Source organism: Anguilla anguilla, chromosome 2, assembly GCF_013347855.1.
Source record: "Anguilla anguilla isolate fAngAng1 chromosome 2, fAngAng1.pri, whole genome shotgun sequence".
Lineage (NCBI taxonomy): Eukaryota > Metazoa > Chordata > Actinopteri > Anguilliformes > Anguillidae > Anguilla > Anguilla anguilla.
This window is the reverse complement of record NC_049202.1, coordinates 33,258,936-33,281,501: the sequence shown is the minus strand read 5'-3', so window position 1 is coordinate 33,281,501 and position 22,566 is coordinate 33,258,936. Positions and strand designations below refer to the sequence as shown.

The 22,566-nt window shown below is 45.1% G+C and overlaps 1 protein-coding gene across 1 annotated transcript in view; it reads left to right on the top strand.

The window, feature by feature from the left end:
• Positions 1-22,510, top strand: part of LOC118219464 (protein FAM171A2-like) — a 48,870-nt gene extending 26,360 nt beyond the window's left edge. Inside the window, exons 4-8 of the mRNA XM_035402631.1 lie at positions 3,229-3,387; positions 5,684-5,863; positions 14,115-14,228; positions 15,152-15,278; positions 15,617-22,510. Coding sequence (XP_035258522.1) covers positions 3,229-3,387; positions 5,684-5,863; positions 14,115-14,228; positions 15,152-15,278; positions 15,617-17,147 — 2,111 coding nt within the window. The 3' untranslated portion in view covers positions 17,148-22,510. The remainder of the gene's footprint in view (positions 1-3,228; positions 3,388-5,683; positions 5,864-14,114; positions 14,229-15,151; positions 15,279-15,616) is intronic.
• Positions 22,511-22,566: the final 56 nt, after the last annotated feature.

Here is a 22,566-nt window from a genome sequence, read left to right as displayed (position 1 = left end):
ACTCCAGTGTGACAGGAAGCCTGCAGCTGACTCCAATGTGACAGGAAGCCTGCAGCTGACTCCAATGTGACAGGAAGCCTGCAGCTGACTCCAATGTGACCGGAAGCCTGCAGCTGACTCCAATGTGACAGGAAGCCTGCAGCTGACTCCAATGTGACAGGAAGCCTGCAGCTGACTCCAATGTGACAGGAAGCCTGCAGCTGACTCCAGTGTGACAGGAAGCCTGCAGCTGACTCCAATGTGACAGGAAGCCTGCAGCTGACTCCAGTGTGACAGGAAGCCTGCAGCTGACTCCAATGTGACAGGAAGCCTGCAGCTGACTCCAGTGTGACAGGAAGCCTGCAGCTGACTCCAATGTGACAGGAAGCCTGCAGCTGACTCCAATGTGACCGGAAGCCTGCAGCTGTGGAACACGAGTGACTTCATCCCACCTGTTTAAGGTGGGCTTAAGCCAGACAGGGTTCTTCTGGTTCAGAGGTACCTCCTAGAGGTTAACAGGGCACATACGTGTTACATGTTGTCATCGATGAGAGAAGCATCCTTGCTCCATTTGCCGATAGCTCTCCTGTAGTACAGTGTGCGGCTGTGAACTGTGATAAATAGCTATTGCCATCGCGTTTATATTTAATGGAGTGCACTTTGCTCTTCACTACCTGCTGTAGTGTGGGTGACATAGTGACCGAGTTAACGCTACATACGTTGCCTTCCAAAAGTATGGAAACAGTGGAGTGAGATATGTTATTTAATCCATTAATCCATTCCTTACCTACAGTTCCCTTCAGTGTGTTACAAACGGGATATGTGGTTTATATTTACATTTGCATAGTTATGTGATTTACTGTACCCTCCAAAAGTGTTGGAACAGTAGAGTGAATCTTTTGCTATATACTTAAGCTATTTGGATTTGAGATCGAAATGAATATGAGACAAAAAAATGTACAAATTATTTACCACTTTTAGAAATGGCTGTTTTTGTGTTGAGTTCTCCCACTTTTCACCTGTGCCATTCCCATACTTTTGGATGGCACTGTGATTGAAGAGGGCAGATTCAGTTTCCAAAAGTTCAGGTGGAAAGGGGTGTGGGGGTGATGCATAAAAAGAGGAAAAACTGTCAGAGAACAAAGAAACAAATTTAAAATGACCCAAAGAGCAGGGTTTGCTGCACGTCCATCTTCTAAGCGGCTGAGGTCGAAAGACGGATGCGGACGGGGTGCTCGCGAAATGGGAGGACGCTACACGTCGCGCCGCCCGTTTCTGACCGGGGCGCTGAAGCTGCCCCGTCAGCGTAAATCACCCGCCATCTCGGCCAGCGCTAATGAGAAAGGACAACCGGCGCAGGAGCGGGGATGGATGGGCGTGTCCGCGCCGAGCGGAGGGGAACGGAATCTGGGCCCCGGTGCAGAGAGCGAAGAGGCCGCTGTCAAACTGCCGGCTTCTCCCTTCAGGCCGCCCCTAATACGTCTTCCTCACGTGACCGAATGCATAACTGCTGCGGGGCCCTTTGAGGCACCCGAGGCCGCTCCAGCTGTAGGCTAATGCACGAGAGCCGCCGCCGTATGTAGCAATGCTACATGTTCAGTGTAAACTTAATGTAAGTGCGTTTACACACATGGAATGGTGCAGGAATAGCATTCAATTTAACTATTTATTTGACCACCTCTGTCTAACCTGCCCAACCCATTTTACCATTTGCTCTGATGGATAACTCATTACATTTCTGTTCATTTTATCTCAACTGTTACACCAGGCCGACCAGTGGAGGATGGCTTCCCCTCTATAGCCAGGTTCCTCCTGAGATTTCTTCCCATTGGGGAGTTTTTTTCTGGCCACCATTTTGAGTGTTTTTCTTCCGACTGGGGAGTTTTTTTTTGTTTCACCTAAATTGCTTGCTTCTTGGGTGTTCAGGCCTGGTTTTCTGCCCAATTTGTATTGTATTCCCACTGGAAAGCATCTTTGCGACATTATCTCCATAAAAAGCACCTATACAAATAAACTTGAATTGAATTAGTTTTGTTTTTGGGTCGGGCTTCTTTAACCAGTATTCACTGCAACCAGTAGTTTAACGGCTTGTAGTCTTAGACTGCCAGTGTTCTGTACCATAGACATGTGCCTCTGAGCAGTGAAGCAGCTTTCTCTCTCTCACCCTCACAATCCTGGGTGAAGGAGCAGGTAAATCTTTGCCTCCACTCTCAAAAACAACAGATGTAATGGCGACAGCAGGGAAGAAAAGTGCCATTTGAAATCTTTTTGAATTGAGCTGTAGTCAGCGCGTGATTTTGTAAAAGGTGTGAACGGCGCTTAATTCGCCAGTCATATACAACTGTGACACACTTGACATTGGACAAAACAAGATATTTTCCTTTTAAACAGCTATGGATTCCATCCTATAATATAATAAAACAATAAAATCGTACTATTAAATGGATAATTCACAAGCGCAGTCTTCAGAGAAGGCACTTTAGTAGAGCTGGAATGATCCTCACATTGCGCCAAGCTAGCTCTCTTATTGGCTGTGTATCTGAAGGCTGGTTGCTGAAGGTCGACCCAGATTCTGCTATAGGGTCAGAGGAGAGGGGGGTCTAGGTTGTTTAGGACCAGTTGGTGTGCCAGACTGTCTGGATTTTATGAGCTGGCCATCTGGTCACCTATTTGTTGCGGCTTTAACATTTTGTCTGCTCAACATGTTTGAGATAAAACCGATCAAGCATTAATAGCAACATGGAATCGATGCTTTGGACTTTGCCTTGCTAACATTATGGACCTTCATCTCTCTTTTTTTCTTCTGTGTCCCTTGAATACAAATACTTAATAAAAACAATACAAATACTCAAATCAAATACTCAGCTCAATATTAACTTATAACACACTTGTTTTGTGCACTAAAATAGTAGTCCCTCAGTGCTGGTGGCAACAAAAAAAATTACATTTTTACTTGGACACATGGTACTGTCACTGCTCCATTTTATTGTACCCTCCTGCTCCATCTTATCTTCTGTGTTTACACTATGTGCTGTGTACACCTGATTATTTTTAAGTATCACCAAATCATGTTTAATTGTTATTCTGCTATTCCTCATCATCCATACTAGTTTATGAAAGGCTACCAGTATCTTAGCAGCAAGATCGACGACATAGCCCTGAGCAGAACGCTGGGTCTGTGGCGCAGGGAGGATTTGGGGTGGGCGCGCCATTTTCATTTTGCGCCTTTGTCTCTTCCCCCTCTTTCAGGCGCGAGGAACCAGCCGTTGGTGCAGTTCCCGAGGAAGGCCGTCCACCTGCCGGAGAACTCCTCCTACCCCGAGCTGTCGGCCGTGCTGACCGCCGCCAAGACCCAGTATGAGATCGGCGGCTTCCCCTACCTGCTGGGCCAGGAGATCAACGCCACGGGTGAGCCCGGGCAGTTTGCACACGCGCTATTACCGCGTCGTGTTCGAGCCTTAGGCCCAGATTCAGCCTACACACAACACACTCTGTTATTAACTTAGAGCAGCGAAATTAAGTGACACGTTGTTTCAGACCTGCACTAGTATTGACCGTGAAAAGAATAATGTTGGGTAATTTAAAAATTGAAGGCTGACCGACTCCACACACGTAGCGGCACAGCTTGGCGTGCGCTACATCCGGCAGTGAAACTGACGGTAAAGTAATGGCGGTGAAAGATGTTGTCCGCGCCAGAAGCGAACGCGGCTCAGACCTGGCATGGCCTTCTGCAGCCCAGCTGCTCCGCAGCTTTCCGGTCCACATCTGTTCTGTATTTCCAGCTTGCTGCGTGGCACAGAGAAGTGCTTATGCACACAAACCTGCTCTACAATGCTGGACACATATGATATGGTGTAAGCTGCTTCATTACATCACTGCAGGTGCGTGCACTGTGCCCTTCTGTGCCAGTAGAGACCAGAAGATATTTTCATAAGCAGCTGAAATACTGACAAACTAGCCTTTTAAGTTTCTTGTCCAGGCAGAAAAGAAATAATATGAAATCCTCAGGGACGATGTCTCCTTCACTAGCCATTTCTGCACTTGTTGTTCAAAACTTGCTGGGCCGATTATCCGTTGAAGAAGGAATTTTTATCTTTATGATGAGTAAAGTTGAACGTTTTAATGAATCAGTCACTATATTCACATCAAATAATTTTAACAAACAGAGACGTGTGAGTCAAAAGTGAATTTCCAATGGATGCGTTCCAAAGATGTGGTCTGCCTCAGTAAAGCTCACAAGCTCAATAAGTGAGTCATGTCAGTTTGCAAACCACAAATTATTCATTAATTCTTTGTAGAATAATGTTTAAAAGCAACAGTATGTGTTCTTAAGCAATAGCTTAACAAGTTTGGGGTAAGGGCTAGTTTAATACTCAAGTCTATCTAAACACTTGCAAGATACTGTGGAGAGGATTGATAGTTTTCAGAGAAGAAGAGTGCAACCCTGGGAGACAGCCGAGAGGGGCTTCTCTATAAATAGGCCAACTGCCACCCTGCAGGAGAATTAAATGTGAGAAGAACTGAGGGGAAGAGATAAAAGGAACATCTGCAAAACATTTCCATGAGGAATTTTTTAAAATGGTAGTCTTGGGACTTAAGTAATTTTGTGATAGAATATGGATATAAATAAGTAATATCGATGTAATCTACGAAAACCCACTGGTGAAGTGCAAGCAACGCAAAGCGGACAGAACTGGTGTAGACACACAAGTCACATCACATATGCACCACATATGCAACAAGACTGCTATGTGTGTGGTGTAAATGAGCTGTAAATCTAACTTAACACACACATCTTTATGGCTGTGGGTTACGACTTTCATGTGGTGTGTCTGGAGCCTTGTGGGGTCTGTAGCCTTCCGTAAGTTTCCCATTTAATAAAGAGAAACCGCCATTTTGTGCTTTGTCACAGCTCACAGATGAAGCAGTTGGCTGTGGTAGAAATCTTAGGGTTATCACAGGGATTTCTGAAGCATCACAGTTTGCAGTGACATCAGCAGCTATGTGAAGTAGCACAGTACTGAGAAGTCAAGGGTCCTCGTCCTCAGATTCAAGGGCAAAACGGTACAGAGCACAGCTTCTCACGATAAATCAGTGTGACCCACTACCAGGAGTGTGAAGTGACTTGTACGGCACACTGATTCATTGCATACAGTTTTTCATGGCTTACTTGGACACATTCATAAAACGTCTGAACTTGCAGTCTAAAGCTTGATTATCAGCATAAATTTAAAATGTTCTGTGTACTTACACTTTCATACTTACAGTATATGTCTGTAATTGTTTCTGCATCCCAAATAAAAGACCTATTCAAGAGCTCCATCTTATTGAAGGAGGCTCTGTGTTCCTTGAGTTTCTCTCATGATTAAATGTTATGTGCTACTTTCACAAGGAATTAAATTTTTATATTTTTGAGGTGATATTAATTATTGTGATAAAAGATGTGAAAAGGGGCTAAAATGGAGGTGACGCTCACAGAAGATGAATAATGATGGGCTATCAGTAATCTTTTAAGTTCAAGCTGTAAGTGAAGGGGGCTATTGGGTGAATTATCCAGCTAAAGCCTGGCCTCAGTTCAGTGAGCCAACCCAATAATCTGAAATTGATAAATGCAGTACCTGTAAATAATGTTGCTGACAATTGGTAACGATGACGACGGTCATCGCAGTGGGGGTGACACTGGTGACGTCCCCTGTGTGTACAGGCGATAATGGCGGCTGGGTGGACCTGACGGCAGTTGCGGCGGTCAGCACTCACCTCTTCACTCGCAATGGGAGTGCCGTCCAGGTGTCCGAGCCCGTGCACATCTCCATCCCCCTGCCCTCCGACACCCCCGTGAAGGCCGCCACCAGCATCCCCGTGTGGAGGTTCGAGGCCCGGACAGGTGAGCGACGTCTGCCCCGGTCCAGTGACACTCCTGTCGGCTGGATGCAAGCCATTAGTGCATCAAAACCAGCTGATCCAGCTAAGTGTTCCAGCTAATCCGCAATGGTCCTGTCACTACAGCTGTGCTCTACGTCAGTGATCTTCATTGCTGGTACTGAAGCCCTGCAGGGTCTGCTGGTTTGCGTTGTTACTCGGCACTTAACTGATCAATTAAAGCAAAATCAAAATACAGCATACCCTGTGGCTCTCCAGGACCAGGAACGAGGATCGCTGGTCTAGGTTGACAGGGACCCTCGGAAATCAAACCAGCAGGCTGTAGGTTCGAGTCCCAAGTGTTTGCTGTGGTCAATGGGACCACCTAAACTGAGGTGTTCTATATAAATAATCCGTTATCTGAGTGTGATGGTGGGCCCCATGGTCTGCTCAATTCTGGATTGTAGACCAAATGTAATCTTTGTAAGTCATTTTGGATTTCAGCACTCATAAAGAAAACAATGGAATGCAACATTTATTACTAGGATGCTGATTAGCTCTTATTGCAGTGAAGAGAATCTAAAAACTGAAATGCCATTTGGGGCCTGCAGTAGATTTTCACATTTTTACTTAAATATCTTTTTTTCCTCTCAAGACCAGGTGTTCCATAAATCATTCCATAAAAAAATAGCAATGTCACGCATTCAGCTAACTCTTTTAAAAACTCCATTTTCAATCCTGTCAGTCAAGGCGATTTGATTTTGGTTGTAGCCTTTGGTTCTTTTTCTGTCAGTTTAAATATGTAGTCAACCATTTGTCATCCATTTTATACATCCACTTGAAGTGGATGTAAAAGATGTATGTGAAGTGAAGCCATTTATGAGTGGTACATTAAATAAAATTTGACTGAAACAGTGCAGGAAACTGGTAACAAGGCTCAACTTTTTAAAAAGTATCGGTTTCATTTGTTATTGACATTAGTGTTTGTTAGCACTCTATTCCCATTCCACTGGCATCATTGAGTGTCTGGTTCTGTTTTTATCCTCGTAGATCAAACCGTTTTGAGTGTTTAATTCACTCTTAAAGCACCAGGGAGACAGCTAGGCCCACGTTGTGTCTGCTTCCCAGACAAGGAACGCATCTTTTTATTCGCAGTCTGACTGTAAAGTTTTTTTTAAATGTAAAAACACATGAAACAAACCCCTCAGATGAAAGCACTGTTATTATGAACCACCAAATAAATAATCTTGGTTAAAATCCGTGCTGGGGTGAGAATTACGGATGGTTCCCCGTCTCTTTCCCTGTCTGGCTGTGAATGGTTAATCTGCATGAGCCTGTAGCATTTGCATGTTTGAGCACACCGTTATGCAACAGCGAGCAGGCTTTCAAAGTGGCTGTGCCAGACGACAGCTTTCCCTGCGGATTGGTGCGGCTCTCCTCTCTTTCGTCTGCTTATAGAAATAAGGCTGCAGAGGTGGAGCCTTGACTCGTTCCTTTTATCTGTAGAGAGGGGAGCCTTGACTCGTTCCTTTTATCTGTAGAGAGGGGGAGCCTTGACTCGTTCCTTTTATCTGTAGAGAGGGGAGCCTTGACTCGTTCCTTTTATCTGTAGAGAGGGGAGCCTTGACTCGTTCCTTTTATCTGTAGAGAGGGGAGCCCAGACTCGTTCCTTTTATCTGTAGAGAGGGGAGCCTTGACTCGTTCCTTTTATCTGTAGAGAGGGGAGCCTTGACTCGTTCCTTTTATCTGTAGAGAGGGGAGCCTTGACTCGTTCCTTTTATCTGTAGAGAGGGGAGCCTTGACTCGTTCCTTTTATCTGTAGAGAGGGGAGCCTTGACTCGTTCCTTTTATCTGTAGAGAGGGGGAGCCTTGACTCGTTCCTTTTATCTGTAGAGAGGGGAGCCCAGACTCGTTCCTTTTATCTGTTAGAGGGGGAGCCTTAACTTGTTCATTTTAACTATAGAGAAGCTAGTTCATTTTATCTGTAGAGGAGTCTTGATTTGTTAATCTGTAGAGGGGACACTCAACATCCCTCCATTGAGCACTGTTTCATATGCTATTCAAAGTTGTATTTTATAATGAAGGCTGTATCTGCATGGAACATTTTTTAAAAAAAAGAGAGTCCATATTTTACGAGCAAGCCCCTGAAAATTTTAGACGCTGGTAATTAAGCCTGTGACCGCAGCTTGACGAGACGGCACGGACCGAAGGAGACAGACAGCCGCCGAGGCCAGAGGGTGTGTTTGAGCTTTCAGCGGTTCCTCCTAATTCTGCGGGCCCCGGCTCCAATGGGGACTTAATAAAGAGGAGGAGACCACCTTTAAAACCCCTGCCTTTGTGTCGCTTCCGGGTGCCTGGCGTTAGATCTGGCCACGCCCGCAGCGCGCACGGCTGCACATGTGCAGCACATGGAGGCTCGCGGCCTGTCGACGTGGCGCTAGAGGTCCGCGAAACCGGGCGCCGGTGCCAGCTTTTGGATCCGGCCGGCGCGCAATGCGCTAACGTCTGAGCCGTCGGAGCGGCGACCGGAGCGACTCCTCCCTCCGAGGCTCCTTCAGCTGGGCCTCTGTTGCCACAGTAACGTGCACAGAGACGGCGAGAGAGAGAGAGAGAGAGAGGGGATGGCAGAGACAGATAGAGAGACTGCCGGGGAAAAGGGATGGAGAGGCAGCGTGTTTGTCATGAGCGTGACATGCTCCCCCTTCTGCTCTGCTCCTCCGCACCTAACCCACATTTCACATGCATTAATCAGCAACGGCGCGAATATAGGGCAAACTCACAGGGAGCATACCCAGGTTTCTCACTGGAGCTCCAGACCCAGACCCATTACTGACTTCACTCCCGTACCCTCGGACCCGGTGGGCGGCCCCTTCCCCGGCCTCACCTGCCATCAGGTCCCTGCCCTCTAAATCTATGCGCTTCGTAAACCCTTTCCTCGTTATCCACGCCATTCATATTACCCACAAGTCTTTGCTCCTTCCTTCCCAGCGTAAGCCTTTCTGTACCACACCGAAGGTCTGCATTCAGCTTCGCCGTGTAAAGTGGTCTGGTTCAGGCGTGTCGATTGTTGCCCACAGCATGCCGTGGCTTCTCCCCCGCCTGGCTGGTACAGAGCCTTTATCTTCACCTGTGTGTGACGCTACCGTTGACAGTTGAGAGTGTGAATGCAAAGCACCGATCCTGGAATTTAATACAGGAAAGCGGATGTGGCCTCAGGACATGCCAACCAACAGGAATAGGAGGTGAAGATGGAAGGGGAAGCGAGGGTATACGTTAACAAAAGGGGGGGATGACACGGAGACACAAATAGAAATTAAAGAACGTTGCCGACGCAGATGCGCTCCTTAATTCAGACCGTGAGGCTGGGAAATCTCTGGAGGGTTTGTCTAATCTTCAGTGGAAATCTGTTCATTTTTGAGGAAGGTGTCTTGGTTACCTCCCTTACGTATCTGTTTACATGTAAGCTCGGGATTGAATTCCAAGTGAAGTGTTGCTGTTGTACTAATATACAATGTGTATGAGGCTGCTTTTCCTGAAATATTCCTTGGAAAAAAATGGAAAAACTGAGACTCGCGAGACTGAGAAGCAGGTACATCTTGTTGAATCAATGAGAGGTTGGTCTATAGGAGCTGTGGGCCTAATACTCGGCATAACTTCCTAATTGCATTTTCCCCAAAGGGGTATCCCTACAGATATGAACATAATGCCTGCTACCACTTAGTGACACAAAGACCAACAGAACCCACAAGGCACGAGGCAGTCACTACCTAGATTGGAGACCTCCACTCTTAAATGTGTTGAAGGGTCAGGAGGCCTTACATTTTAGCACTTAGCTGACCATCTCATCCAGAGCGACGTACACTGTCTGCCGTCTTCTTTATAGAGTCCATTTATACTGCTGGATGTTTACTGAAGCAATTCCGGGCAAGCTCTTTGCCCAAGGGCACAGTGACAATGCCCCATCAGGGAATCAAACCTGCAACTTCAGGGTTACAAGCCCAGCTCCCAAACAATTATACTACACGGCCACTCCGTAGGACACAGTATCCTGCCCTGTGGACCTAGTTTTATAGTGATGGGGAACCTGTTGGAGGTGACACCTTTCTAATAAGATCCTTACTCAGTGTAATAACTCCCTACTGCCATTAAAGGTTCCTTTCTTCTCTTTGAGAAAAGGAACTGTCCTCACTCCTCCTTGTCTGAATCTTTCAGTCTTGACACATAATCACCTCCTTAGTTTTTACTGGCCGTGTGCCTCTTGGCTTTGCTCCTGGCATTAAGTCTATTTATCTTGTGTCCAGCTGTACTTCTCAGGTTGGTGCTGCACATTGATAGGGGCCAGATGCTTTCCCTGGCTGTAATTAACTTAGACAACTTTGGATCAAAGACACTATACAAGCCTTTCATGTAATGAGAAGATTGGGAAGATCATCAGTTGCCTGAGGTACATGAGTGACACATTGATTCCATGATGGTCTCAGGCCTTTTGGTTCTGGTAAGATTTGTCACTCTTTGGCTGCTTAGTCAAGCAGGCCATTTCTGTGCGCTAATTGCCAGGCAACCCACTGCCAATCAGGATTGCGCCTGCATTAAATGCCTCTTCTGTCCTAAGGGTTTTTTTAATGGAGATTAAAATTATGTGTGTGGCCAATCTGAACAAGGGGGAGTGACTCTGCTGGAAAGAAGAGCATGGCATCTGATGAGCAGAAAGGATTCCAGGTGTGTGTGCTGTCCCGTGTGTGTGTGTGTGCGCGCGTGTGTGTGCTGTCCTGTGTGTGCGTGTGTGTGTGCGTCTGCCTGTCTGTCTGTGCCTATGTGTGTATGTGCCTGTAGGCTTGCAGTGTTAGGATCGCCAGCCTATAAGAAAAGTCTAAATGTTTGCAAGACATTGCTGTGTTCCAGTGATAAATAGTCTTATCAGTATGTAAAAAATGCCATTGTCTATATCCCTAAGCACAGGTTAGTGTAATAGACTTTTAAACATGCATTTGTATTTGGTAGGAAACCGAAGGACCGCCACTTCTTACCATGTATTTAATTTTTTTTTCTTTGGTGTAATCTATGTATCGCTGCGCATACCAATAAAATACTGAAACGTGCCTTGTTTCGTAGAGAACTGGTAGAATACATAGAGGCAAATTCCATGTTTTTAACCTCCCATGCAGATGCGCAGAGAGCAGCCCCTCCCAACTTGAGCACTGTCCTCATGAGTGGTGTTTGTACAGCAGTCCCTTTGTCTCACCCCTCCCTAAAGCTCAGAGGCTAAGAGGAAGCCTCCCCTGCCAGAAACACCAGGATGTCTGCGGCTAACCCTCCGCTGTTTTTCCTAGATCCGCCGCGTCCGAGAGGGCTTTTGAACCCCTCAGTTGTGGCGAAGGGCTGTGTGTACAGAAAGGCCAGGTGAAGGAAGATGGGGATTACTGTGGGAAAGCCCCTTTGCTTCAGCCGGGGATAGCGCCTCCCTGCACAGCCATGCCCACAGCGCCCCCTTGTGGTATTAGCTAAACATGTATTTTCGACAAACATGTTTTTAGCAACTTGACAGTCCTGATCACACTATCCATCATACTTAAGTGTACTGTTAAGGATTAGGGTGGATGGGAATGCACTGTTTCGATCCCCTCAACAGTTATTGCAAAGGCATTACAAAGCTTTTTTCAATATAGCCGGGACTGGAAATGGAAGCCCTGACTTTGCTTCTGGTAGCGTAGCACAGATCTTTGAATGGCCATAAATAGCAGTATTCCGAAGGGGGTGAACCTGTCAGGCCTGACTAATGGATCTGCCGCTATGTTGCTTCAAGTTCTGCGGCCGCCGCTATGACAAAGGCGGCATACCCCTTGCTTTTCATCGCGCAGCTAGCATACTCACCGCATCGATTCAGCTGCGTCGTTTATTCCGTGGATAGATCAGCTGCTCCCGTGGACTCCACAGCGAGAGGCACGGACTATATTTCACACACCAAGGCAATTCCTCCCGTTTTTTTTTTTTTTTTTTTTTTTTTTTTTTATCACCAAGCCCGAGGTGAAAATTATAGTGTGTGCCAGATAGCAGTTATCTGCGGGCAGCTCTCTTCAGTTTAAAGGCTTATAATTGGCAGGGCTTTTTACAGCCCGACCTATTTGCTTGTCAGTGGCTCCGGGGATAATTACAACGATTCTAAGTGCCGCTCGGCGAGGGAGCCGGATTCATCCCCGCATTGTTTTTGTCGCAAGTTGAGCGTCGTTCTGTGGAAGTGGGCGGACACAACTGGAGCACCACGGCACATATTTTAACTGACGGACAGCTCTGCGTGATTTATGGTCACATGCTGATTCTTGCCGATAATGTCGAGCCGCAAGGAGGACGGTGCCGGAAGGGGAGCCCGTTGTTTGAACTGGAAGGTGCTACGCTTTGGACTGGAACAGAAAGGAAGGCTCTCTGTCACAGAAAGGTTGCAATGAACTGTTGATTTAAAGTGTCTGTGGTCAGTTTGTCCCAAACCGGTTGTTAACACTGGAAGACTGAGGTGTTCTGTTGGAAAGATGCCTCTTCACCAACAGGGCTTGGTTGGGTGAAATTCATTCTTTGCCTTGGAGCTGGATAACAGTGGGGATAAGCCTAAGGGAGCTCTTTTCGTGAGGTAGGGACTGCATCCCTTTCCCAGCATGCATTGCAGGCTGTAACATTAAATATGCCGAAGAGGGCCCTGGCACTGTCAGTCTGCAGAGGGGGTGACCAGACTGGGTCCCCAGAGAGGCATTCTGGGACATCCGTTTCAGTGGTGCTCATTAATAAATGAACAGCCAGTCCCCCAGACTGAAAGCAGCCTCCTCGTTCTCCTCCTGTTCTCAGGCATAGCTGTATAGCCTTGAGTGTGCTCATGCCTGGAAGCAGTAATATAAACCCCATTAATCTCCTGGCGCTCGGCAACGACAAAAGGGAGTGAAATCCCATAAAAGGACTGGAGCAGAACTGCCGGTTCACCCCAGGGTGAGATTTAACAGTGAGAGTGGCTGGATGTCATTGTGTTTGCATTGTGTTTACATTTGAGGAGAGAGAGAGAAAGAGAGAGAGAGAAGTATTTGTCACTTTGACATGAGTTCAAAATATATCCTGATTTTTAAGGTCTCTGTAATTTAATAATATAAATGAGACCCAAAGAAAGTATTTTAAAGAAATATCCTTCTTGTATACATTTATTCATGCTGATCCTGGGTCATTATTTGTAAAATAAAAATAGAAAATACAGCAGTGCTGTATAACCCAGATAATACTGTTGCCTAAAGGCAGTTCCTTTAGGAGCCATCATATATCATTTCTGCTTGAAAGCCTTTTTGTAATTAAAATAAGGCATTATCATAAAACTGGGAACAAAGGTGCTGCTAGAAGTGGGGGGCAGGTAGAGGTCAGACTTTTCTCTGGATCCCTCCCTTTCCACCTCAGCTGAGGTGTGGTGAGCATTCTACCACAAAATGGCTCCCATGCATTGCCTCATTGTGGCTGAGATTAGCTTCACTGCAAAGCTGTTTGAGACCGTGAGAAGGAAAGGAAAGAAACAACTGCTGGAGACACAGAAGTCCTTGAAGGTGCCTGTGTGTGCGAGAGAAAAATGGATACATTTGAGCGTTGTTCAGCCAGAACAGGCGTGCGCATCATTTCTTGATAAGAACTCCATTAGACTGCTTGTCTGGCTTTTGGGGGAAACAGTATGTTGTGACAAGGCATGTTTTTATATTTAATTCCTCAGTTGACTAGCCACTGTATTTTCATTCCCCTCGGAAGCCCATCATTGTTTTGGCTCTTGAAACCATCTACTGACAGCAAGTGCGACTTTTTTATCATCATGTTTTTGTTCTTTTTAATTATCCGCAAACCTGTTTTTGGGATGTCATGGACTATAAAGGCTTGGGTGGTTCTGTGAGTAAACTTAAATCAGGAAACAGGTTTGGTTTGATCCATCTAATGGATCTTTTCATTTCCGCCATGTAATGGCCATCCATTTAGTCTTCTTGGTTCATTCATTTACAAACATTGAATGGATTTTTAAAAAACTTTTAGACTTCAATTAGATGGAAATGTTTTAATGACCATTGCATGGTTTTAAAAAGCCCATGTTAGGAACAGGCCTTGGTACAGCACGTGTCTTCACTGGTGGCAAATAAACTAAAACTCCTTGACAAATAACTGCGCTAAATGCTGTCAGGGGACCTGACTCGGTGGTCTAGGTCACTGGGGTTATACACATTCGTCTTGCGCTCTGTGTTTTGGCTGACTGCGCCTTCTCCTCTTTACAGGTCTGTGGGTGAGGAACAGGACGGGGTACATTAAAAAGGAGGGGATGCAACTGACCTGGAGTTTCGTGGCCCCGCAGTTGGGATATTGGGTAGCGGCCATGCCTTCCTCTGCAGGTAAAGGTAGTGGCGTATCCTGGACACCAGCAGTCACGGTTTTATGTCATGCTTCACATCTACCACTGCATGACGAGTGTTCCATTGGTGGATGGAACAAGAATCTCAAATAGCAATATAGAACCCTCAAGAATGTATTAAAAAAAATGTGTGTCAAAAGAAATACAGTGCACTCCACAATTACTTGCACCCCTGGTAAAGATGAACAAAAAAGTCTGAGATATATAATACAAATACTGGCATGTTAGAATGTCCTACTTTCATAATGATTCAATGGAATCAACCAATGCAAAAAAAAAAAACATTTTTCTCATTTATTTTAGTTTTTACAAATATTTACAACTATGTGCAAGGATAACACTACCAAGCCATCTTCTATCGTGTTTAATGAGATATGTATAAACATATTGGGGGGATCTTTTACCACTTCTCCCACCAATTCTGTATGGAGGAAGGGTCAAAGACACCACCCCGTCAATATTTTCACCAATCTCTTAAAGCTGAGTTGGAGGTGTTTCTTACGGAACGAATTTTCTGCTCAGTTAGCTATGTCTTGGTTTCTTTTAAGGTATGCTTGGGATCGTTGTCTGAATAAAAGATCCTTTTGCAGACGAGATTGAGCTTCCTGGTAGAGGGAATGAGGCCAGAATTGTATTCGTATAAAGTATAATTTTTTTTGAGCATACAGTTCAGCTCTTTATTTGTTTTACTTATTTTATACAGCTTTCCCTGCTCATCTTCATTAAGGGTCTGAATAATTTTGGAGGGTACTGTCTTCAAAGACGAACAAACTTCAGTAGCATGTAAATGCCCCATGCATTTGGTGGACGTACTCCCGATTCCACTGCATGGATGAGATGGAACAGAGATGCAGGGCAGTGACCCAGCCCTGCTGACTCATGGGAAATCCTCTCGTCTTGCAGGGACGAGTCTGAACCCCACAGGCCTGCGGGACATCACCACCTACCACACCATCTTTCTGCTCACCATCCTGGGCTCCATGGCCCTGCTGCTGCTCATTCTGCTCTGTCTGCTGCTCTACTACTGCAGGTAAGGCCGAGATAGAGGGAGGGCCCAGCATGCATTGTGGGGCATCTGTGGAATCCAGAGTCAATTTTAAAAGTATCCATTTTAAATTTCATTAAAATTTTCCAATTTTGGATACTACCATTATTCTTTCTACTGGTCTGTTTGTTAAAGGTAAGTTTGTTTAGAAAGTTATGCCTGCCAGCCAGACATGGTGTTTTTATTTCCCAAATGGAAGAGGTTTAAGCCTTTATACTGATTACATTACAGTGCTATGTTTATGGTTTATTCAGTTGTGTGCTTTCCATGATTTGCAGCCATGCATTTTCAGTAAATTTTCTTCGTTCTGTTTGGCGTCCTAGGAGACGATGTCTGAAACCGCGGCAGCAGCACCGTAAGATGCACGCCTCCACCACACTGGACAACTCCAAGAGGGACCAGGGCACCTCCACCTCTCGGCTCAACCTCATCAGCGGGGGCCACATGGAGACAGCCTCCTCCAATGGCGACATGGATGGTGTCAAGTCAGACCTCTCTTCCTCGCGCGACTTCCAGAGCTCGCGGGAGGAGTTCTTCAGGAATGTCCCCGCCCACAAGCTGCGGCACGCAAAGGGGGATGGAGGCGCCCGGCGAGGCGAGAGCTTCCCCATGAAGGTGACCCGCTCCACGGACACCAACAGCCTTGACCCCCCGCTGCTGCAGGACGACTACACGAGGAGCTACAGCTCCATGGACGACAAGGGAAGCGACAGCCGGCGCCACAACGCCAACGACAACCAGGGTTACTCCTCCGACCCTCCTTCCCCACCCGGGATGCCCCCGCCATTTTCAGACCACTACCAGGGCCCCAAGCCTGACGGCAAGCCCCCGGAGTACTCCATGACCCAGTCCACGGACCACCTGGCTCGGCCCACCTCCTTGAACACCCAGCCTGGGCAGCTGATCTTCTGCGGGTCCATTGACCAAATGAAGGAGAACATGTACAGGAGCATGGTGCCCACACTGGTCATCCCGGCCCACTACATGCGGCTGTCCTCTGACTTCTCCGGTGTGGAGCAGGGGACGGAGCAGCCGACACAGCAGCAGCAACACGACATGGATGCCATGCAGGGGGGCCTGACCCCCCAGCAGCAGCAGCAGCTCCAGCAGCTCCAGCAGCAGCAGCAGCAGCAGCAGCAGGCCGGCCCGCCCGGTGAGGACCCCGAGGGCCGCGGCTGGGGCCCTAACCCGTCCTCGGGACCCGTCCGCATCCCCGTCCTCTTCAACGACTCCACCATGGCCCAGATGAACGGGGAGCTGCAGGCACTGACGGAGAAGAAGCTGCTGGAGCTGGGGGTGAAGCAGCACCCTCGGGCCTGGTTCATATCACTGGACGGGCGCGCCAACTCGCACGTGCGACACTCCTACATCGACCTGGGCAACGAGCGCCCCAGCCGGGTTAACATTGACCCAAACCTGGATTCTGGTGTGGAAGTCAAAGAGTGCAAGACAATACCTGCCGTACACCGCAAGGGAAAGGGCAAAAGTAAGGAAGACCGTGGGGGCGGCGACCGCAAGGACCCGAGCGGCAAGGCCTACTCTAAGCTTGCTTACCTGGACGACACGGAGCCAAGCAGCAGCGAGAGCCGTACGGCCATGTGCTCACCAGAGGACAACTCCCTCACCCCGCTGCTGGACGAGGCCCCGGAGCCCCGCGGGGCCACCATCCCCCGGCGGGGCCGCAGCCGGGTCAACAGCTCCCGCAGCAGCAACAGCGAGACCCGGCGGGACTCCATGACCAGCCCCGAGGACGAGAACGACCCCGACGACAAGGACGACAAGGGCGAGAACAAGAAGAGCCCCTGGCAGAGGCACGAGGAAAGGCCTCTCATGGTCTTCAACGTCAAGAAGTAGGCCTGAGTCGCCAGGGACCCCTCACACTGTTTCTGAGGGGGCACAAGATTCAGTCTCCATCGATGGTGTGCTTGTAGATCTTTTTCCCGAAAGTGGTCTTTGGGTAAAATACCAACAAAACCATAATCCAATGCAACCCAGTGGAAAGCACAACTATGACACGGATCACTTGAAGACCAAGATGCATTGAAAGTACATTGCTAAAAAAACAATCTTCCTCATTGTTTTGAAGTGATTGAGTAAACATCTTGTTAGTTCCCTAATCCCCAGAAATGTTTTGGAGGAGCATGGTTTGTTGTCTCCATTGGGACTATCCCAGCATGTGGTCAGTGTTGAAAAATCAAGCTGTCATCAGAAGTTGAGTTCTTCCTGTATTGGATAAAGCAGAAACTGAGAGGACATTGATGGTCAATGACAGTGAAGTGAATGCAGATTGTATATTCCCAAGATTATGTCTTTTTTTAAATCATTCCCATATGTTGTAAATATTTTCCCAGGCATTTTTTTGTTGAATGAGCTGTTCCCAGCAACAACAATGGCAAGCCATTTTTTGGGAATAGACAGCAGGCCAACTGTAACTGCTTTGTTCCCATGGAAAAGTTTCTTAGCTGTCCCTCCTACTGGCTGAATAGAAGGTTCTGGCAATGTCGATGTTGGATACCTCTTTGTTTTTGTTTTTAGGGTTTGTTGGTTATTTGGTTCATTTAAGCTCAACAGCTAGACAATTGAGAATGAAATGACCAATTTTTCTGTGGATTTATGAACTATCAACAAGACCTTTTTTGAAATGTGTTCTTGTGGTGAAGAGGAGAAGTATAGTGCTGTAAATTGAAATGGCTTGGCAGCCCACAATGAGGTGGATTTGTTTCGTGTTTTTTCACTATTGGAAGCAAATCAATGTGTTTTGATCATAGGAGAATTCACTTCAGTGTCCTGCCTTGGATATCCCATTAAATCCTGATTTGTGTTCTTGCAATTGTCCCTGGGAATCACCTCTCCTATAGACAACTACAGATCCTGAAAGATGTTACTATGAAACTTTGAAATATGTCATTTTTTTCCATTTCATTTTTTTTGGTCAGCTGGCTCTTTAACCTGTGGATTTATGAAAGGACTTTCCAGTGTGTAATGTTAGTGTTCGTTGCTGTATACTCAAGCGAATGTGAATGTTTGCTGTTTCAATAAGCAGGGTGCATTGACTGAGCTTTTCTGCTACATCTGTGTTACTCTTTCAGGGACATCCAGTGTCAGGTTAACCTAATGAGGATGGTATCATTTTATTGACAGCGATAGAATTGGGATCAAATTAACAGCTGCTAAAATATAATCACTTATCACTGCAGTTATCCCACAGTGTTCCATAATTGGAAATAGTGTTACATTTTCTCAGTTACATTTGCTCTGTTATAAAGACTGAATTATGAGGATCCCAAATTATTTTATATGCTTAATTATTAGGTCAAAGCACAAGGCATCCTTTAATGAAAGAGTCTGAAACGTGCAGTGAACAGATATGATTCCTGTGTAGTTTTATTCAAGAGGCGGCTACCATTTGTGATGGCAAAGAGATCTGATTAACAAGGGGAATTCTGTAGTTCCCTGCATTGGTACCCTGGAACATATTAGTGTAGGCCTGGGAGAGAGTCCTGTCTTATTTACTGAAAAAAACTATCCTTGAAGCATTTCATGGGGTCAAGCTATTGCAAATGGGTAAAAAATAATGAAAACGGAAGCCATCAGGAAATATTTACTATACCACACCGAGCTCAAAACTAAAAGTTGTTCCATAATTTCCATCCAGATTCACTTACTTAGACCTACAGAATCTAAACACATGTTTATCTTATATTTTGTAAGAATTTATGCTGTATATTGTAAGATATTTGAGACACATTGCTAAACAGCCACCCAAAAATGAGGCTGCTAGACCAGACTATTCCATTAGTGCCCTTGACAGCAAATATTGTGACATGTCGCTTTGGGTCATGCTAGGACCACCCTATCCCAGATCTTAACCAAATTCATATGATCTTCTGTTCACATTGAATGTGCAACAGTCACTCATAGTTCTCTATTCATAGTACAGAAAGCTGTGTTCAGTTAATTTAGTCAGTCCTCGTGTCCTGGCACACCCTCCCATGAGACAGAGAATGTGTTGTGTGTGTTCACATGAAGTCCATTCCAGCAAAGAAAGAAGGCTTTGGTGGAAACGGCCTCAAGCGAGAAGAAGGAAGATGTCCTTCAGTAACAAGGTGGGAGTGTACTCGCCACACTTGTTGACATGCAAATGAGTGTCAGAAATGCACACAGAGTTAATTACCCGTCATATGAACCATACCGTATTCTCTCCCTCAAGTGCCTTCTTTTGCATACATTTTTCTGGCCGGCACTGAAGACCTGTTCAGCTAGCACTGAAAGGAGCGTTGTAGATGCAAGCCAAACAAGTTAATTCAGTCAGGCGGGTGCCAAGCATGTAAGTTTGTGGCTACCTAACGATAACGTAGACCCGTTCACTTGCAAGAATTCATGCCGCCATTTCATTGACACCAATTCTTACTCAACAATACACTCTAGTTTGTCAGCATTTCAGCCAAGTTTTTTTGGGGGGAAAGGGATATATTTTTAATGAGCGCAAATGGTATGAGATATAGTTTAGTATCATGCATGTACTCTGTATAGTGGTATGTTGTATGAAAATTCAGATATTCCTACAGTCTAGGCTTCAGTTGGCAGGGTACCCTCTATTTCGTGGCACAGGAGCTCTTATCCGTGCCTGCTGTCAGTCTGTTCTGTGTGTGTGGTCCTCTGGTGTAATGAATGTGCAACTTGGACAGTGAACTTATCAAAAGGAGCAGTGGCTGGCAACCAGTGTTTTGTAGGATGTGCCTGCTAATCTGTGCTTTCCAGAACTAATGAAAGATGCTGCAGATATGTGATAGGACCATAAATAATGATTGGTCATTAACAAATTGAGAGAGAAAAAATGGGTGAAGAGAAAAACGTGTTTGAAAAAATAAGATTCAGACATTTGGGATGCATGTGGAAGAACATCAAAGGTCATTTGATTCACATGCCAAATTTCCATCTAAAAGTAGGAGACTTTACTGCTTTTTTTTTTTGCAGGTTAAGCATCCACCAGTCACTCTTCCAGACATTCACAATTGATTTAGCAGCCAAAATACCCTCATTGCACAATTAGCAACAACACTGCCTATGACAACAACTGTGAACTTGATCTCTTAAGGATATTAGCCTTTCCATGCTGAACTATGGATTTTGAAAAAATTTAATTTAATTTAATTTAAACACTGTCTTGCATCCACCTGGGAACTAATATCCTACAACAGTTTAGTTGGACATAGCACTTAATCTGGCATAATTTGTAGTAAAAAAATCTTTTTTTTAAAACTTGTGTCATCAAGGACAGTTATTCAAATCCCTGCAGCAGTGAAATTTTGCCAATTATGAATACCAGTTAAGAAGAGGAAGAAATTGCAGGGGACCTGATCTAATTTCTCAGTGGCAAGCACAAAGACTTTAGAGACCATTAATTGAAGATACCTCAGCCGAGATAAGTATTCATGTGAGTGATGCCTATTCATGTTACATCATATACAATGCTGTTAGTATGATCCAACGTTTACCAAGTAGCCATAAACTGGCACAATTTATGTCTTTAAAGCTTGAGTTGAGATTTCCAGTAAAATATTCCTGTTTTGTAACTTTCTTGGTGAAACTTTAAGCCATTCTCTGTAACAAGAAAAAACAGACCGTTTTTATCTCTTGCCAGCTAACGTTTGTCCTTTTTCTAAAATGCTGTCACTGAGCCTTTTTCTCACTGCCGCTTGACATCTGAAGTAGTCGGTTATCTGTGATTTGCTAAACCCAGTCCAACTAGTTTTTCTTTACACTACTGATGTGTATAACATGAACTACAACAGTTATGTTTCCATTAGAGGAGATAAATTACTTGAAAATGAGAGTATATTAGGAATACATTGTTGGCATAATGATCACATTTAAATGTGGAAAAATAAACTTTCTTACCCTCACAGTCTAATGTAAACATAGCCAGGTTCAGGTTCTCTTGTAATGTTTATACTGCCCAACAGGCTGCACACTCTGCAATGGTATCTGTTGAAGGCAGTGGGACATTTGTACCACCACCTTGCAGGCTTTGAGTGATATCGCTTGCAATTATAAGGTCCTAATTACACCCAAAAAAAGCAAAAAAAAAAATACAATGTCTGTGTTACTCTGCATTTTAAACAGATGAACCTTGTCCAAGATAATGCTTCAAGAACATAAGTGTTGTGTCAAGAAAAAGAAATGGCAATTTAATTCAGAATACAATATGGAGACTGAAGGATTAGAGGGGAAATGCTTTCTAGAGGAATCTGACCATTCTTGAAAATGTCACTTAGTTCTGTACGTTGACAGTTGTACATTTTGTGTAGGTTGTATGTTTGTGTCCAGGGCGCGAATGGCGAGGGAGCCAACCAAGAAACTCATCTGAGCTTAAAAATATGAGCGAGTCTGCAATGTTCCATGACCTTTTTCCCCTTTCAGTGTAAAGAAATTGTGGTCGAGATTTTTGAACACAAGAAATTGATATTGCTATCATTTTTGACAGTATCCATTTTGCAATTTAGCTTAAAGATAATTACAGTGGATTTTCTACCTTGATTTTGGTCATACCAGACAAGTCTTTTCCATGTAGATGTACATAAGGGAGGGTTGAAGTATCCACTGCCTCAGCTGGTATCCGTGTATCTTCCGGTGCCTTAGATCCCACCACCTCCTCCCAAATCAGCCTTCTACAAAAACTGGATCGGTTATTAGCAAGATGGCCTTATACAGCTTGGTAAAAAGTCACACTACTGAAAAATGTGCTGTAGTGTGGACTACTCTCAAATATTTACAGTGTGCAACCAAAGTCTGCAACATGCTTGAATATTGTTAAACTGGTTAACCAATTCAATCAGAAATGAAATATTTGGGCCTTTGTACAGCACCAGTACATTTTCTTAAATAGATAAAAATAAAGAAATGCGTATAAGAAACCTCGAAATGAAATATCCTAAAATGGTCTCCTTCAGCACAGTATAACATTTGTCCACTAGGGTGTAACATCGAGCAGAAACTGAACAGTTCAGGCTTTTCCATGTACAGGCCGAATGGAATTTTGGAAATGGTTGTGAATGGCTGTTAAGCTTTTTTTTTAAAGACTTTGTTAGAATGTGTGAAAAATCTGAACTCGTGGTGAAAAGTCACTCTCCTTGTCTTTTTACTTTCATTTTCAGTGCAATCTTTATGCTTGTTATTAATAATGTTAATATACAAAGATTAAAGCATTTAACATGTTTGAGTTTTTTTCCTGCATGTTGGAACTGGTGTTCACCCAGAAGTTTTTATAAGT